General features: G+C 48.2%; 1 protein-coding gene across 1 annotated transcript in view; it reads right to left on the bottom strand.

Moving 5' to 3' along the window:
- The window catches only part of PITPNC1 (phosphatidylinositol transfer protein cytoplasmic 1), a 277,922-nt gene that overhangs the window by 132,578 nt on the left and 126,067 nt on the right, over window positions 1-19,277 (bottom strand). The window contains exon 2 of the mRNA XM_070060432.1: window positions 16,768-16,916. Coding sequence (XP_069916533.1) covers window positions 16,768-16,916 — 149 coding nt within the window. The remainder of the gene's footprint in view (window positions 1-16,767; window positions 16,917-19,277) is intronic.

Here is a 19,277-nt window from a genome sequence, read left to right as displayed (position 1 = left end):
TCAGCAAAATGAAGAGATGGTTTTTGAAAAAATAAACAAAATTGACACACCAATGGCCCAACTAACCAAAAAAAGAAGAAAAACGACCCAAATCAATAAAAATTAGAGATGAAAAAGGAAATGTAACAGCAGACACCAACCAAAAGAATCATCAGAAATTACTACAAAGAGCTGTATGCCAACAAACTGGGAAACCTAGAAGAAATAGATAGATTCCTGGACACATACAACCTACCTAAATTGAGACATGATGTCACAGAAAACCTAAGCAGACCCATTACCAAGACATAAATTGAATCACTCTCCCAACAAAGAAAAGATCAGGACTTGATGGCTTCACTGCTGAATTCTACCAGACATTTAAAGAAGAACTAGCTCTAATTCTTCTCAAGGCATTCAAAACAATTGAAAGGGAGGGAATCCTCCCAAATTCTTTCTATGAAGCCAGCATCACCTTTAATTCCTAAACCCAGAAAAGATGCAACAAAGAGAACTATAGACCAGTTTCCCTAATGAACATAGATGTAAAAATCCTCACCAAAATTCTAGCCAATCTAATCCAACAACACATCAGAAAGATCATTCACCCAGACCAAGTGGGATTTATCCCTGGTAAGCAGGGATGGTTCAATATTTGCAAATCCATTAATGAGATACATCACATAAACAGAACAAAAACCATATGATTATCTCAATAGATGCAGAGAAAACATTTGATAAAATACAACAGCCTTTCATGATGAAAACTCTAAGCAAATTGGTTTTAGAAGGAACATTTCTCAACACAATCAAGGCAATTTATGAAAAACCCATGGCCAGCATCCTATTGAATGGGGAAAATTTGGAATCATTCCCACTGAGATCCAGAACCAGACAAGGATGCTCCCTCTCACCACTGCTGTTCAATATAGTCCTGGAAGTTTTAGCCAGAGCTATTAGGCAAGAAAAAGAAATCAAAGGGATACAAATTTGGAAAGAGGAAGTCAAACTATTCCTATTTGCAGACGACATGATTCTAGATATAAGGGATTCAAAAGACTCCACCAAAAGATTATTGGAACTCAGAGAAGAGTTTGGTAAAGTAGCAGGATATAAAATCAATACACAAAAATCAACAGCCTTTGTATACAAAGACAACTGTATATACAGACAATTCCATGGATGAGAAAGAACTTCTAAGATCAATCCCATTCATGATAGCTACAAAAAAAATCAAATACCTTGGAATAAACTTAACCAAGGATGTCAAGAATCTATACAATAGGGCCGGTGCCACGGCTCACTAATCCTCCGCCTTGCAGCGCCAGCACACCGGGTTCTAGTCCCGGTCGGGGCGCCGGATTCTGTCCTGGTTGCCCCTCTTCCAGGCCAGCTCTCTGCTATGGCCTGGGAGTGCAGTGGAGGATGGCCCAAGTACTTGGGCCCTGCACCCCATGGGAGACCAGGAGAAGCACCTGGCTCCTGCCATCGGATCAGCACGGTGCGCCGGCCGCAGTGCCCCAGCCGCGGCGGCCATTGGAGGGTGAACCAACGGCAAAGGAAGACCTTTCTCTCTGTCTCTCTCTCTCACTGTCCACTCTGTCTGTCAAAAATAAAATAAAATAAAATAAAATAAAAAAGAAAAAAGAATCTCTATAGTAAGAATTACAAAACATTAAAGAAGTAGAAATATAAAAATATGGAAAAATCTTCCATGTTCATGGATTGGAAGAATCAATATAATCAAAATATCCATTCTTATGAAAGCAATTTATAGATTCAATGTGATACCAATCAAAATACAAAAGAAAGGTGCTGGTCCTGTGGCACAGTGGGTGAAGCCGCTGCCTACAGTGCCGGCAGCCCATGTGGGCACTGTTTCAAGTCCTGGCTGCTCTACTTCTGATCCAGCTCTCTGCTATGGTCTGGGAAAGCAGAAGATGTCCCAGGTCCTTAGGCCCCTGCACCCACATGGGAGACCTGGAGGAAACTGCTGGCTCCTGGCTTCATATTGGTGCAGCTCCAGTTGGGAAGTGAACCATCAGACAGAAGACTTCTCTCTCTTTCTCTCTCTCTCTCTGCCTCTCCTTCTCTCTGTTTGTAACTCTGACTTTCAAATAAATAAGTAAATCTTAAAAAAACAAAGATATTCTTTTCAGATCTAGAAAAAAATGATGATCTAGAAAAAAATTCATATGGAAACACAGGAAATCTTAAATAGCTAAAACAATCTTATACAACAAAAACAAAGCCAGAGCCATCACAATACCAGATTACAACATATACTATGAGGTAGTTATAATCACAACAGCCTGGTTTTGGTACAAAAACAGATGGACAGACCAATGGAACAGAATAGAAACACCCAAAAGCAAACTAAGCATCTGTAATCAACTTATATTTGATCAAGGAGCTAAAACCAATCCCTGGAGCATGGACAGTCTCTTCAACAAATGGTGCTGGGAAAACTGGATTTCTACATGCAGAGGTATGAAGCAGAAACCCTACCTTACACCTTACACAAAAATCCATTCAAAATAGATTAAAGACCTAAATCTACAACCTGATACCATCAAATTATTACAGAACATTGGAGGAAACCCTGCAAGATATTGGCACAGGCAAAGAGTTCTTGGAAAAGACCCCAGAGGCACAGGCAATCAAAGCCAAAATTAACAAATGGGATTACATCAAATGGATAAGCTTCTCTACCACGAAAGAAACACTCAGGAAACTGAAGAGGCAACCAACAGAATGGGAGAAATTACTTGCAAACTATGCAACTGATAAAGGATTAATAACCAGAATATATAAAGAGATCAAGAAACTCCACAAAAAACAAAATAAACAACCTAGTTACGAAATGGGAAAGGACTTAAACAGACATTTTTCAAAAGAAGAAATCCAAATGGCCAACAGACACATGAAAAAATGTTCAGGATCACTAGCCATCAGGGACATGCCAATCAAAACCACAATGAAATTTCACCTCACCCCAGTTAGAATGGCTCTCATACATAAATCAACAAACAACAAATACTGGCAAGGAAGTAGGGGAAAAGGTATCCTAATCCACTGGTGGTGGGAATGTACACTGGTAAAACCACTATGGAAGACAGTTTGGAGATATCTCAGAAATCTGGACACAGATCTACCATATGACCCAGCCATCCCACTCGTGGGAAATGAAATCAGCAAATAAAAGAATTATCAGCACCCTCATGTTTATTACAACTCAATTCACAATAGCTAAGACATGGAATCAGCCTAAATGCCCATCAACTGAAGATTGGATAAAGAAATTATGGGATATATACTCTATGGAATACCGCACAGTGATTTAAAAAAATGAAATCTGGTCAAATGGATGAATCTGGAAAACATCATACTTAGTGAAATAAGCCAGTCCCAATGGGACATACCATACATTCTCCCTGATCTGTGATAACTAACAGAGCACCTAAAAGGAAACCTGTAGCAGTGAAATTGATACTTTGAGAAGCAATGACTTGAACAGCTCTTGTCTTGACTGTCGAGGAACAGGGTTTTTTCTCTTATTCTTACTATTTGTTGAACACTTTACTTAACAGTTAATCATATATGTATAAAATCAATTGAAAATAGATCTCCATAAAAAATAATAGTGGGAATAAGAGAAGGAGGAGGAAGCTCAAAACTGTAAAGCTGTATATTTCTGCATACATTCCTACAGACTTACTTCTAAGGGTACAGTTTAAAAACTTGCCATGGGACCCCAAATCCCATTAAGCTGGGTGGTAAAAATGCCATCTTAAGTGTTAATGTGACCATATTAAGTGTTAAATGGCCGGTGCCGTGGCTCACTTGGCTAATCTTCGGCCTGCGGCGCTGGCACCCCAGGTTCTAGTCCTAGTTGGGGTGCCAGATTCTGTCCCGGTTGCTCCTCTTCCAGGCCAGCTCTCTGCTGTGGCCCGAGAAGGCAGTGGAAGATGGCCCAAGTGCTTGGGCCCTGCATCCGCATGGGAGACCAGGGGGAAGCACCTGGCTCCTTGCTTTGGGTTGGTGCAGTGTGCTGGCCGTAGCGGCCATTTGGGAAGGAAGACCTTTCTCTCTGTCTCTCTTTCACTAACTCTGCCTGTCAAAAAAAAAAAAAAGTGTTAAAGTGATCATATAGATAGAATTAAGTGTTAAAGGGAACATAAATAAGATGAAGTATCTGGTAATAATAATAGGTGGAATTAAAAAGGAGAGAATGTTCCAACATGGGAAGCAGTGTACACAACAGACTCATAGAATGACACTGCTTTAAATAGCACTCTGACCTCAGAATCAGCCCTTAAGGCCATTCTGGTCTGGCTGAAAAGCCCATGAAAGCACTTCAGGTATGGAAAGCCTAGATCCTGTGGCAAAAAAAAAAAATGTTCTACATGAAGGATCTCTGTGAGAGGGACCCCAGTGGAATCAAGTGGCCATCAAAGAAGGATATACTTTTCTCTGAAGGTAGGAGAGAACTTCTACTTTGCTTATGGCCTTGTCTAAATACTGACGGAATTTGTGGATTCAAAAGGCATCCATAGCCTAGGCAGCTCATGTCAAGAGCCTCAGGTGGTCACTGATGTCACACATAAGAGTGTTAATTGTTAAATTAACAACAGGAGTCTCTGTGCACTTACTTCCCATGCTGGACTTCTGTCTTCAATGAGTTGTATTATGAGAATTAACTGTAAAACTTGTTCTGTGTGTGTGTGTGTGTGCAAATTGTTGAAATCTTTACTTAGTATAGAGATGGTCTTTTATGTATAAAGTTAATTTTATGTATAAAGTTAATCTCTTAACGGAGAATGGGACTGGGAATGGGAGAGGGAGGAGGACATGGGGTGGGAGGGCAGGTATGAGGGGAAGAATTACTATATTCCTAAAGTTGTACTTATGAAATTTGTATTCATTAAATAAAAGGTTTCTTTGGAGGAAAAAAAAGCAGCCATTTTCTGTAAGGAAGAAAAAAAATCGGCAAATTTTCATTCACACTGGACATTCAGGACTTCAGATTCTACTTTTTTTTTTTTTTTTGACAGGCAGAGTGGACAGTGAGAGAGAGAGAGAGAGAGAGAGAGAGAGAGAAAGGTCTTCCTTTGCCGTTGGTTCACCCTCCAATGGCCGCCGCGGCCAGCACACCACACTGATCTGATGGCAGGAGCCAGGTACTTATCCTGGTCTCCCATGGGGTGCAGGGCCCAAGGACCTGGGCCATCCTCCACTGCCTTCCCTGGCCACAGCAGAGAGCTGGCCTGGAAGAGGGGCAACTGGGACAGAATCCGGCGCCCCGACCGGGACTAGAACCTGGTGTGCTGGCGCTGCAAGGCGGAGGATTAGCCTAGTGAGCCGCGGCGCCGGCCTCAGATTCTACATTTCTAAGTTGAGCTGCAACCTGTGCAGTATGCGTGGTGCTATGATCAACCATGTTTTCCAGTGAGAGGCCCAGAGACGCACAATCTCTTAGGACAGCAGCTGGGATTCCAGGTGACCTCTCTGTTCCACTTAGTCTGGCAAGGAGACCCTTCTGGTACAAGTCCTCTACTGGAAGGTGTGTAAGATGTTTGCAACAAGTTCTGTGCTACTCTAAATTTCCTTTCTTTCTTTGAGAGGCAGACAGACAGACACACATCCCCTGGTTCATTCCCAGAACCTGTGACTGGGCCAGCACGGAAGCCGGGAGCCAGGAGCTCAATCCAGGTCTCCCAGGTGAGTGGCAGGCACGCAGCCATTGCACCATCACGCCCGCCTCCCAGGGTCTGCATTAGCAGGAGTGGAACTGAGGGTCAGCTCAGGCACTCTGATGTGGGACACGGCCCTCCTAACCTGTCTCAGCTGCTAGGCCAAACATTTGCCCTGATTTACAGATTAAAAAAAAAAAAAATCCCAGAAGACCTTCTCTTGGTCCTCAATTTTGAATCATGATTCTTAAAAGTATCTCTGAGAAAGTAACATTTATTTTTCCCTGCAGCAATCATTTGTCGGGCTTACAAAGGAGAATAGAATTAAATGAGTTCCCGTGGTTGCTGTCACTTTCGTGGTGTGCACTGTCACACAGCCTACAATTCTGAAAAAATAATAATAAAGCCCATCACTCAAGCTCACGGCCAGGTCTTAAACAAGAGCCTGCCTTTAGAAAGGCAGCAAGCTTGAGTGGGGTCAGCAGTCCACACATGGGCCAGGATCAAACGTCCCAATGGCCTGGCACCCCACAGCGCAGGCTCTGGAGGCATGGAGGAAGGGGAGGGACAAAACTAAAACCTCTCAGGAATCTGAAAATGCGCTGACTTGGATGACACCTCACCTGCATCAGACTCCCCTCGATGTCTCTGTCAATGCCTCCCAAAGAGAGGCTTTTCAAAATACTTGGTTTCTGATTTTTAAACTTGAGTATCGGGGCAGGCACTTGGCGTGGTAAAGACACTCTGTGTGACACCTGTATCCCATATTGGAATGCCTGGGCTCAGTTCCCACCTCTGCGCCCAATTCCAGCTTCCAGCTAATGCACATCTTGGGACCAGCAGGTGATGGCTTCAATAGTCAGGTTCTGTGTCACCCTTGTGGAAAATCTAATTGAGTTCCTGGCTCCTGGCTTTGGCCTGGCCCAGCATCAGCTATTACGGATATCTGGGGAGTGAACCGATAGACAGGATATAGATAAATTGATCTCCATCTGTGTGTCTACCTTTAAATAGTAGAGGCCGGCGGTGCAGCTCACTAGGCTAATCCTCTGCTTTGCGGTGCCGGCACACCGGGTTCTAGTCCCGGTCAGGGCGCCAGATTCTGTCCCGGTTGCTCCTCTTCCAGGCCAGCTCTTTGCTGTGGCCCGGGAGTGCAGTGGAGGATGGCCCAAGTACTTGGGCCCTGCACCCCATGGGAGACCAGGATAAGTACCTGGCTCCTGCCATCAGATCAGCGCGGTGCACCAGCTGCAGCACGCCGGCCACGGCGGCCATTGGAGGGTGAACCAACAGCAAAAAGGAAGACCTTTCTCTAGCTCTCTCTCACTGTCCACTCCGCCTGTCAAAAAAAAAAAAAAAATAGTAGAGGCCAGGGACGCTGTTCAGTACCACACTATGCACAGGCAGCCTCGGCACAAAACACGCGTGGCAGTAACGGGGTTGAGAAGCCTGATGGATCTCTCTCGTTGTCTACACTCCTCAGGTCCCCTAAACCACAGCTAGGGGATCTAGGGGCAGGTGCAATGGGAGCTGGTCTCAGGGGATGGGTAATTATCTACTTCAGCAGGAGCTTCCAAATCGGAAAACTGCATGGTCTCACCATTAGAAGTTTCTGGTGCTTCCCTGTCCAGATTATCACTCCACACCCCTGGGCACCAAATCTCACATGGCAGTTTACGCTGCTCTGGGATCTGCTGCAGGAGGAACTGCATGTCATTAGGCCAAATGGAATCTAAATGGGGTCTCATTTCATTTTCGCAGCAGGAGTCAGAGTCGGGATGGTCTTGACTGGAAGTTTAGGACCCACATTCCCAGCTGAAAAACAGTCCTGGGATTTTTCTCCTAAACAGTGCACCTGCTACCTGCCACTTTCCACATTGAGATTATGCTTAACTAACTGCAGCTCCACTTAAATAGGACCCACTATCTTCACTTTCCTCTTTGGGCCAAAATCTGGCCCTGGACAATTGGTTGATAACAACCAATCGCTCCTATGCAGTTCTAGATACAGAAATTTCTGAGGTCTTTAAACTTCTTCTTTAGCTGCTCCGATTCATCTTCTAAGTGGCTGCTCAGGCTGGGCTTCTCGGTGTGCTCTGAATATAATTATTTACAGGCCAGTGAAGAGGCAAGCAGAGTTCCCAGGCCAGAGCTGATCCAGACCTGTCAATGACCTAGCACAGAGGCCTCACCACGTCCGCCACCTACTTAGAGACACAGTTCTGGGAACGGGGAGCTGCCATGGACAGCTTCTTGGAAGGCTTTGCTTATATCGTGGCCGGGGTGCTGGGGAGCTCCCGGGGAGCGGGCCATTCCCACCAGCAGCATCTGTCAGAACCAGGGTGGAGAACGCCACTTGGTCGGATGCCCTCTAAGATCTCAACCAGGCAGTGGTTTTATGCGCTATGCCACAGTGCCGGCCCCCTGGGGTGTTCTTAAAAGACTGAGACGTGCACAGGGTAGAGTCACATGAGCTGAAAGTCTTTTGGGAAGGAAGCCCTCCCATGCACTAGTACTTTCCCATAGCTCTATCACCTTCTAAAATAATATGTGTCTTCCCCCTATATAAGTCGTACGTGTTTACTGATATAGCACAAACCTTACATAGTCTAACATGGCCACAGTCCTTACTGACAGTGACTGCGTGCTCTGTCTCTCCCTCCTAGAATGCCAGTCCCACCAGGCCAGGGATCTTCGTTCTGTTCCCCCCTGCATCCTCTGCACTTGAACAGTGCCTGGCACAGGGCAGTACATTTGGACCGAGTGAAGACTGTCTCTGTCCCGAAGTCAGTAACAACCACAAAGACTCTGAAACCAGCATGGGAAGAAGCTGTGAGGTCGGAATCTATGGCCCTGGCACTGACTCAGCCACCTGGTACCTGGGCGTGGGCTCTCCCTAGGCTAACGAGCGCTGGGCACAGAGTTGGCTGTGGGGAAGATCCAGGTGATGGCCTGGATTTGCTCAGCAGTTCTGGGAGGGCTGGGGGGACAGGAAGTAAAATCAGGGAAGAGACGCCCAAGCCATAGCTATGAGGTCCTGCCAATGAGCTGGAGGGTGAGGGAGCCCACAGGCGTCTGTGCATGCCCAGTGAAAAGGGGTTCACGGCATACGGCCGCGTTACCCTCTCCCACCCAGAGCCACCAGAGGTCCAGAGGGATTGCGTGGAAGGCAAGAGCTGCTCTCTGAGCAGAATCACCACGAGGAGCTGGCAGCCCTCCCTGACTGGCAGCTGCCAGCACAGCCTAATTAATCCAGCAGCCGAGGGGGGACGAACATGACACTTCACGGCTGAAAAACAAGCCTAAAAATAGGCCCAGTGCCCCTCCACTCCCCAGCCCCAATCCCTCCTTTCCCGGGCTTCGGTGGGGAGGCTTGGGAGGGATGCTACAGATGGAGTGGAAATAGAAGGTGACAAGAGAAAAGCCCACCTTCCTACGTTTCTGGGTGACAGGTTTTATTTAGAAGCACTATCGAGTGTTTGATTAGTATTTGCCTCTTCCCCCGGATGCTAATTGAACCTGGGAGTTTTTAAGAACAACTCAGAATGACCATTTATTTGGCTAACTGAACTGGATCGAAAGACCAAGGTCAACAACCAAATGGACGATCATGTTGGGACCAATGTACATGCAGCAACACATTAGTTCAGATACACCAAATTACCAAAATGCACCAACAGTGTGTCAGACTCTGCGGGGAAGGTCAAAGGAGAAAGCAACCTCACAATCTCAGGGAAATAAGAGGTCAGTAATAACAGGATCAATTGCATTTGCTTTAAAAAGATTTATTTATTTGAGAGGCAGAGTTACAGAGAGAGAGAGGGAGAGGCAGAGAGGGAGGGAGGGAGGGAGGGAGAGAGGCAGAGAGAGAGAGAGAGAGAGAGAGAGAGAGATCTTCTATCTGCTGGTTCACTCCCAAAATGGTTGCAATGGCTGGAGCAGGGCCAATCCGAAGCCAGGCACAGGGAGCTTCTTCCGGGCCTCCTATGTGGGTGTAGGGGCCCAAGCACTTGGACCACCCTCTGCTGCTTTCCCAGGTGCATTAACAAGGAGCTGGATTAGAAATGAATTGGCCAGGACTCGAACTGGCACCTACAGATAGCGGCTTAACCTGCTGTGCCACAGCACCAGCCCCAATCAACTGCATTTTTTTTTTTTCAAAAAAAATTTTATTTTATTTATTTGAAAGACAGAGTTACAGAGAGAGGTAGATTCAGAGAGAGAGAAGTCTTCCATTGTGGGGAGCAACTGAGACTAGACTAAATTACTGGAACTAAGACTAACTCTATGCCTCTGATCTCCCACAATATGGCGCTGAGCGACACCAAACAACTTCTACACAGCTGCCTCGCCAATTTGACTGATGAGCTGCAGGAGCTGATCCTGCTCCTGATTGGAAGAGAGCAGCGTGCTCGGCGTGTGGGTAGCAGAGTTGGGATTGGTGGAAGAGGACTATAAAGGAGGAGAGAGACAACATGCACCAGGCAACATCTGAGGAACATCTGAGCAGCCCCCGAGAGAGCCGGCCGGCGGTGTGCCGCTCCTCCGTGGAGGCGGGGAAAGCGGCTGGGGTGCCGCCCCTCCGGCCCCTCCGCGGAGGCGGGGGGCCGGCAGCCAACCCGGGAAGGGCCGGGCAAAGAGAACAGCGCAGGGTCTAGTGTCGTTCCTACGCGAGAGGGGGAGCGACATTCCATCTGCTGTGTTCACTCCCCAAATGACTGCAACAGCCAGAGCTGAGCTGATCAGGAGCCAGGAGCCAGGAGCCAGGAGCCAGGATCTTTTTCTGGGTCTCCCACATGGGTGAAGGGCCCAAGGACTTGGACCATCTTTTACTGCTTTCCCAGGCCATAGCAGAGAGCTGGATCACAAGTGGAGCAGCTGGGACACATGGGATGTCGGCGCTGGGGGCCGGGGCTTTAACCTGCTGTGCTACAGCGCTGGTCCCCGATCAACTGCATTGTAAAAGGATATTATATCTATTTTAAAAATTGGTAAAGGATTTGAATTGATGTTTTTCCAAATAGGATATACAAAGGACCTAGGACCAACAGAACATCCTGAGTCCTTAGAGAAGCACACACATCAAAACCACAAGGAGGTCAAACTTGATACCCACCGCCCAGCTACAACCAGCAGGGCACAGGGAGTCTCAGGGCTACGAGGAGAGACTGCAACCCACCTGCTAGCTGCTGCCGTGGGAAACAAGTGATGCAAAACAGGCTGGAGTCCCGCTCCCCAAGCCTGGGTGTCAGGCGTGGTCTGGGAACTCCGTGGATGCTTGTGTTTGGGAATTTGGAACACGTGATGGAAAGACAAAGGGAACAACTCAGAGCCACCCACAGCAGCTGTGGCGTTGATGGCTGGGGGAAGCAGACATGTGTGCGTGCGTGGCAGGGTGGCAGAATGAAGCCTCGTGCTGCTTGAAGATGTTGTCATCATTAACATCTGGAGCTGCTTCGATTCCTGCCCACTCTTAACGCTCCAGATCATTCTGTGGGTCCCTGACACCACTCTGCGAAATATCTTTTTCGCTCAGGACAGAAGCGGCAACTGAGGCCCCGACTTAGCCCCCATAGGTAACTCACACACCTGCCAGGTGGATCGATCATGGAGAGACGGATGCTGGGGCTACCTTTGTTTGCTTGGTGATAATCATCAGTGTTGAAACTTAACTTCCCATTGAACAGTTTTCTGGTTTTCACATTAACTAACTACACAGGCTTTGAGTATTTCCAGTGCCTCCAATAGTTACTTTGGGGAATAAATCAATGCAGCCATTTATGAATGTGATTTGGTTTCTCATATAGACTGATGGAAGGAAGAGAATCCACACATTTTGCCAGCTCATGAATTCGGGTTCATGGGACAATGACATTTAATAATGTAAGTTATTAAGTGGGCACTGGAAACATTGTAGCTACTGCCAGTCCATCTCCCAGGACCCACTCTCCTCTGGACACTCACAGATGGACAGATGGACTCACAAATGCTGGGTCTGACCAGCCTTGGACGTGACTTTGACCAGAAGACAAGGACAGTGTCTCACTTATATAAAAACTCCCTCCAGGGGTGAGCGTTTGGCAAAGTGGTTAAGACACCACTTGGGACAGCCGTGTACCATACTGGAGCACCTGGGGTCAAGTCCTGGCTCCAACCCTTATTCCAACTTCCTGCAAGTGTACACCCGGGGAGGCAGCAGGTGATGGCTTAAGTACTTGCGTTCCTGCTACCCATGTGGGAGACCCAGTTTGAGTTCCAGGCTCTCTGACAGTCAAGGGAATTTGGGAGAGTGAACCAGCAGATAGGAGATCTCTGTGTCTTTTAAAATATTAATTTAAAAGATTCCCTCCAAAACCTGTGCAGTCAGTTGTTCGGCATCAGCCATAACAAATGCTGTGTTGAATTCCGCCACGGCAACCTCATGACCCTGTCTGTTGGGGGCAGAAGTCAAGTTGCAGTGGCTCCAGGATACAACTACGAGGGAATGGCTTTGGTTTTGATTATAGAATTCATCTTATTTATCCATAGTTGTCACACATACATTTTTTCTTTCTCTCCTGCTAAATCATTGATCTCTCTGGCTCTGTGACATGTGCCTATACTCTTCCAAATATGCCAACAGCCTCTTATATGATAAAGTGATGAAACTGGTTTAAGCCTATGGAAAGGGAACTAAAAACACTTCTTCTTTAGGACCTAAGCTTACTGTGCAAGGTGGCGACAGGGGGCAGAGAGCTATTACTTTTAACATGATAACGTTCACCAGTCTATTTCTTTATGTCTTATTTAATCAGTTCCATCCTATTCTCCAAATAATAAATGTATTTTCTTCTAGTTTTTTTTTTAATCAGTTCCATCCTATTCTCCTAATAATAAATGTATTTTCTTCTATTTTTTTTCACATTTAGGTCTTTAATCAATCTGGAATTTATTTTTGTGAATGGAATCAGTGGACATTTAGTTGTTTTCTAATTAAAACTCAATCAACTCTATATCATATGCTGAAGTTTGTTTTTCCCCACTAATTTTTTATGCCAGCTCTGTTAAACACCAAGCACTGATAACAACTTGGGTCTATCTGGGGGCTTTTTTGTCTCATGAATTTATCTACCTCTGGTCTAATACCCTACTGCCTCAATTTCAGTACCTTTATAAACAGTCATGGTGTCTGGTAGGGTAAGTCATTCCTATTTACTCAACGTTTCAAAACTGTTCATGTGAATTTTAGGGTTACCTTCTCCAGCTCTGTTTAAAAAAATACTGTTGGCATTTTAATTATATTTGCATAAATTTACAGATTGATTTGAAAATTGATGGCAACTTTATAACACAGCATTTCCCATCTATGAATATGGTATATCTTGCCCTTTGTCTAGAACCTTTAAAATGTCCTGCACAAATGTTTCACATTTTTCTCCAAAAAGATTTTGCATATCTTGTAGATTTATTCCTGGGGACTCTTCAGCTTCTTTTTCTGTGGAAAATTTTTTAAAAGACATTTTCCTGCTGTAAACTGAAAATGATTGTTCCTGCTGTGTGATGATGCTGCTCATTTCTGTACATGGATTCACATCCAGCAATCTGGATGAATTCTAATCTCAATGTTCGCAGCTGCCTGGAAAGCCAGAAATTTCTATCAGACAATCACGTTGCCTGCAAATCATGATTCTGTTTCTTCTTTTACTTTCTTGTTTCTGTGCATTAGCTTGGACCTTCATACAGTGTTAGCTAGAAGAGGTGATAACAAGGATCCTGATTGTGTTCCCGACTTAACTGTGGACTAATATGTAGAGAGATGTGTTCAATGTTAACTGAATTAATTTCAGGGACAAATCTGATTAGGTCATTATTATTGTTATTATACTCCAGAGTTTTGGATTTGAGAGGGTTTCATTTAGGATCTTGATGCCTACGTTCTTAATTAAGATTGGTCTATGGATGGGTCTATGACTTTACTTTTTGTACCGCTTCTGTCCAGTTTTGTTACCAAGATTCATGTGGAAGGCACTGTTCACTGTCTTCCCAGCAGGCACTCCCCAGTCCCTCCCCCTTTCTTATAAACTGAGCACATCCCTCTAGAACATCGGTCTCTTACTATCAGGGAGGAAAATCTTACATCTCATTGGCCAGAGTTGGGTCACATGGTCACCCCTAGCTGCAAGGTTAAGTGGAACAGCGACTATCTGACATTTTGATTGACGTTACCATCACAATTTATGCTATTTACCATTTTTAAAAAAGGCTTATTTATTTATTTGAAAGAACAACAGAGAGGAGGAGACACACACACACCGAGAGAGAGAGAGAGAGAGAGAGAGAGAATCTTCCATGTTCTAGTTCACTTCCTAAATGGCCACCCTAGTCAGGGATGGACCACAGTGAAGCCAGGAGCCTGGAACTCCATCTTGGTTTCCCACGTGGGCAGCAGGGGCCCAGGTACTCGGGCCATCCTCCACTGCTTTCCAGGTGCTCGGCCCAGCCTCCACTGCTTTCCAGGTACTCGGGCCAGCCTCCACTGCTTCCCCAGGCACATTAGCAGGGAGCTGCATCAGAAGTGGAGCAGCCAGGACTCCAGCAGGCACTTCAATATTGGATGCTGGAGTTGTAAGCAGCAGTTTTACTTGCTGCACCACAATGCCAGCCTCCAATTTCCTCTTTCTTAAAGTATATTTTTAAGTAGTTCTTGCAGTGTGGGTCTCTGAGTAATAACCTCTTTCAGCCCTTGATTGTGTAAAACCTATTTTTATGCCTGATTCTCATTTCCAATTCTCCATCCATGTGGGCCCAAGGCCACGCTTCCTGTCACCGTATTGGCATGACAACCCCAGCCCATGGACGCCAGGGCCTGCACTGTGTTCTGAGAGTCCCTGCTTTCCTTGGCATTGCTGGCCTGCTGTCCACTCTGATTTGAGTTCTATCTTTATCCCAGGTACCTTAGGATCTCCCTGCCTTTGTTTTGAGCTCAACTTTATATTGTGCTATTTCATCCTGTGTTTGTCATAGGAAGTGGGGGAGGGTCCCCATTAATCTTTTTAGTTACTATTACTGGAAGTTCACATTTTCTATTTATAACAAATTTCCCTCTTACTAATGTTTCTGATTCTCCTTTAAAATAAATACCATATATTCTGATGGAGAAAACAGACATGAAAGAGACAGCTGGACACTTCTCATTCTGTTTCAAGAAAAGTTATAAAGCTTCTGAAATTTTTCTTGATTTTGGTGTTTGGGGAACATTCCCCGGGCAATAACCCAGGCGCACGAAGCCGTCTGCCAAGAAATGGAATTTTCCACAGTTTCTCCTCTGCTGCACTTGCTGCCCTCTCCTAGCTCTGCAGAGGTGATCCCGGAGGAGAAACCTGCTTCACACTCTCCATGCTGGGAATGCCAAAGCAGCAGACTAAGAAATCCATTCCTGTAAGGAAACTGTCCCCAGGCCAGGCCCGGAGCCCAGCTCCTCCTGCAAACCAGCAGCTGGCTAGCTCCAAGCTCTGGGAATCAAGAGCCACTAATAGATGAATGGGATCAATCTCATTTGCATCTCGTCGTGACTCAGGGATTCCCCCATACGGCATCCTTATGCAGATAAAAATGCAGTGGTTTGGGTTGCAGGCTTTTAGCCTACTGATTAAAACCCCTATGTCCTGCTTCAGAGTGTCCAGGTTGCAGTCCCAGCCCCCGGCTCCCGACTTCAGCTTCCTGCTAATGCAGACCCTGGGAGGCAGCATTGAGTTCTTGACACCCACATGGGAGATCTTCGTCCAGCTTTGACCCCAGCCTGGTCCTACCTGTGGTGGCATCTGGGGAGTGACTCAATGAATGGGAGCATTCTCTGTGTCTCTGTCCCCCCCCCCCCCCCGTGCCTTTCTTTCTGCATCTTAAATAAAAAAGTTTTTAAAAAACAACACACGATGCACTGTGTTAATCCAGCCAAGGCCTTCCCAGGGGAGACTTCCATCCACCCCAATGACAGCACCCAAAGTCTCCCACCAAGAAGGAATAATCCACTTTGGCCAGCTGGAGAGCAGAGCCAATGTGAAAATGGAGGAATCTAGATATGACCCCTCTCAGAAACCTGTGATTAGATCCAAGGCACGGTGGCAGTGCCCAGCTAGCATGTAGGGGATACATGCTAAATAACCACATAAGGTCCTAACACGGAGAGGCCAGAAGTGAGGGGAAACGTATTCATGGAAAGGCTCATAGAATGCTGGCTTGCTGGCGTAGACCTTTCATTTCAACAAAACACATCTCACACAGCATCTGACTACAACCATTGTGACTCAGATGGAAGAAGACGGTTAGATGGGGGAATGGGGTGGGGAGATCAGACAAGCCCTGTCAATCAATGAGGCCATTGATTGACAATGACAAAGGCAAGCAATTAAAGAATAATCTTGCAAAGCAGACGTGATGGTCTCGGTCCATGCCGGCCCCCAGCCCTTCATGCTTTACCCCTGGAGGAGGGGACTGGCGAGCTCCACCCTGGGGAGGAGGGGGTCACTGGAGAAACGGAAGCTGTACTATCGGTGGAGTGTCGCCTTGCTCACAGGTGGCTGTTTTGTCATTTCCTTTGCAGATACCTGAATGGTTTCCTGGTAGTAAATGGAATGAGTGTTTAGCCTAGCAGTTAAGATGCCCAGCTCCCACACCTGAGTACCGGGGGCGGTACATGAGCAGGGCTGCTGACTCCAGCTTCCTGCCAGTGCAAACCTTAGGAGGCAACAGTGGTGACGGCTCCAGTGACTGGGTTCCTGCCATCATGTGAGAGACCTGCATTGTATTCCAGGCTCCTGGTTGTTGTGCGCATTTGGGGAGGGGACCAGCGGATCGGAATTCTCCGTCTGTGTCTCTCTGTCTCTTTGATTCTCAAATAAATTAAAAAAAAAAAAAAAAGCAAACACCGAGACAGATCCAAAGGCAAGGCCTGCTTTGCAGGAAGCACGAGGGGATTCTGGTTTGGGAAGCGACGAGATTGGCGGCCGCCGCAGGTGCACGATGACTTTCCAGGATCCTTCTCATCCCAGACGCTCCCCGCCTTTACCTCCATTGTGTGGTGGGGCCAGGACCGGGCGGCTCCGGTGCCACGACTCACCTGTTGAGGTACACCCGCTTCTCGGTGAACTGCCCGTTGCCGTGGTGCGGGTCCTGGAAGGGCTCGTTCTGCACGACCTCCACCCCTTCTCCGCGGTCGCTCTGCTCGTGGCTGTGCTTGCTGATCATGTACAGCTGTCCAATTTTGTACTGCAAAGCACACAGAGACGGAGAGGTCAGCCCACAGCCTGCCCTGGAAAGTCCCCTTCCGACTGCAGCCCGGCCGGCAGCCGACGCCAGGAGCATTTTCTGCGAAGGGGTCTGGGGAGCGAAAAGCAGCCTGCTCCCGGGAGCACGGCACAGGCCCCGGGCAAACGCTCCCCGGGGTAGCCGGCGCAAGGTGGCCAGCTACCCACCCGTGGGGGAGTGCTGCAGGCCCCTCCCATTCTGCCCGCACCGGGTTCCATGGTACTGACGTCCTATGGGGCTGGGCCAGAGAGAGCCGAGGGTGTGTTCTAGCTGCCCAGGGAATGCCTTTGCTGGGTGCAGAGGAAGACATCACCAGTGCCTTCTGTCCCCTCTCTCAAGGTATTCCCCACTCCTGGAGGCCTCTGTCCCCTGCAAGAGCAGCTCTCAAAGGCGGCTGGACATCAGAATCACCTGGAAGCTTCCAAAAGCCCTGGATGCCCAGGCCCCACCACGAGGACGCCGCGCCCCACACCCATCACGGGTCACCCTGCCTGGCGCTGCCTTGGTGAGCTAAGGCTGGTGTTTGCCCAACGCTGCTCAATCAGGAGCCGCCCGAATGATCAATGAGGCTGGCCAGCCAAGCCCTCCACTGGTTGCCCGTGAATCAGCCTCTGGGCACCTCGCCCCCTCTCATCTCGACCTAGTGAGCAGCACTTGAGCTTGGCTCAGCCAGGGCCGACCCACGTCTGGCTAAAGGCTCTTCTGTGTCAGGCATCAACCTTGAGTCTCTGTGCTTGTCTCAGGTGCGGGGGCAGCGTACAGAGCTCCTTGTCATCCAATTCCACCAACAGCGCGGAGCCTCTCCTGCCCCACACGCCGCGAGCCACGCGAAAAGGCCAAGACGAGCGACTCCCACGCTGCTGGGACGCTTTCTGTCGGTCCCTCGCTTCTGAGCCACCCCACTCTCCTTCCTGTCTCTCTGAAGGCATTTCTTCCCCAGGGGACTTGCAGAGTGGCCAAAGCAAGCTGATAGAGGTGCGGGGGGGGGGGGGGGGGAAGGTTTGCGGGAGGGCGGAGTCTGCTCAGCGTCAGGGGGCGGAACTCCGCGACCCGGCCATGCTCCCTCTTGCACCCCCCCCCCCACAGTTGGATTGCCGCGAGGCCTCCGTGGCAGGCAGAAGGGGCCCCAGGGGCCCTGAGCTCATGCGGACTCTGGTTCCAGAGCCCAGGCCAGCGGGGAGGCGGACCTCTTACATGCACCAGGAGAGAAATCCATTTCAAATCGAGGGGGCAGAGGAGACCTCCAAGTCACAGGGACAGCTGGTTCCAGAGCTGGCAGGTCCCGCTGAGGGCAGGTGCAGGGAGGGGAGCGTGGAGAAGCTCGGACAGCCTCTAGGCCACGGCCAGCCCAAGGGACCTGGCCAGTAACCATGACAATGGGAGCGCGCAGCTGGCTGGGGCTCTGCAGAGGGCTGTGCTTCCTGCCTGCTCCATGCCCCGTCCAGGAGGGTTTGCATTCTAAATGGGAGTGTGTGCTCACACTTGAGGGGAGGAGGGGGTGCGGGGGACAGGAGGAGAAAGAGCAGAGAGGCAGCCCAAAGAGAAAACCCATTTGTAACACGAATTTCCGGTTCAGAAGCGTGAGCTGGCTTCCCGATGGCCCAGGACGGCTCTCACTTTTGCTCATAGAGACGGACGCTCTTATGGGAAGGAGGAGGACAACAGGAAGAAGTGGTTTTTTTCTTGGTAAATTTATTTATTTACTTGAAAGGCAGAGTTACAGAGAGGGAGAGGCAGAGGCAGAGAGAGAGAGAGATCTTTCATCCACTGGTTCAGTCCCCAAATGGCCCCAATGGCTGGAGCTGGGCCGATCCAAAACCAGGAGCCAGGAGTCTCTCCTAGGTCTCCCACGCGGGTGCAGGGGCCCAAGCACTTGAGTCATCTTCTACTGCTTTCCCAGGCGCATTTGTAGGGAGCTGGATAGGAAGTGGAGCAGCCAACACTCAAACCTCCACCCATATGGGATGTCAACGCTGCAGGCAGGGCTTAACCCACTACGCCACAGTGCCAACCCCAGGAAGAAGTTTTCGGATTGAAGGGTTGTGAGCTCTACCTGTGGGATCAAGGCCCACCTTTCACAGACGGGCACGTGGGCCTATGATGGGGGGGGCACGTCTGCTCAGCAGGTGCGGATTTCACCAACAGGTGCTCTGGGCTTGGTGCTCAAAAAATTAACGTTTCCATACGATAGGATATTATTCAGCCCTAAAAAGGACAAAAGGTCTGAAACTGCTCACAGAGCAGAGTGTGTGTCTCACCGTTCAGGGGGCGCAGTCCTGGCACCCACAACCTCAGAATGAGACCTCCTTGGGGAACAGGGGC

Source organism: Oryctolagus cuniculus, chromosome 17 (genome assembly GCF_964237555.1).
Source record: "Oryctolagus cuniculus chromosome 17, mOryCun1.1, whole genome shotgun sequence".
Taxonomy (NCBI): domain Eukaryota; kingdom Metazoa; phylum Chordata; class Mammalia; order Lagomorpha; family Leporidae; genus Oryctolagus; species Oryctolagus cuniculus.
The sequence above is the reverse complement of the archived record's forward strand: the minus strand, read 5'-3'. Positions and strand labels throughout refer to the sequence as shown.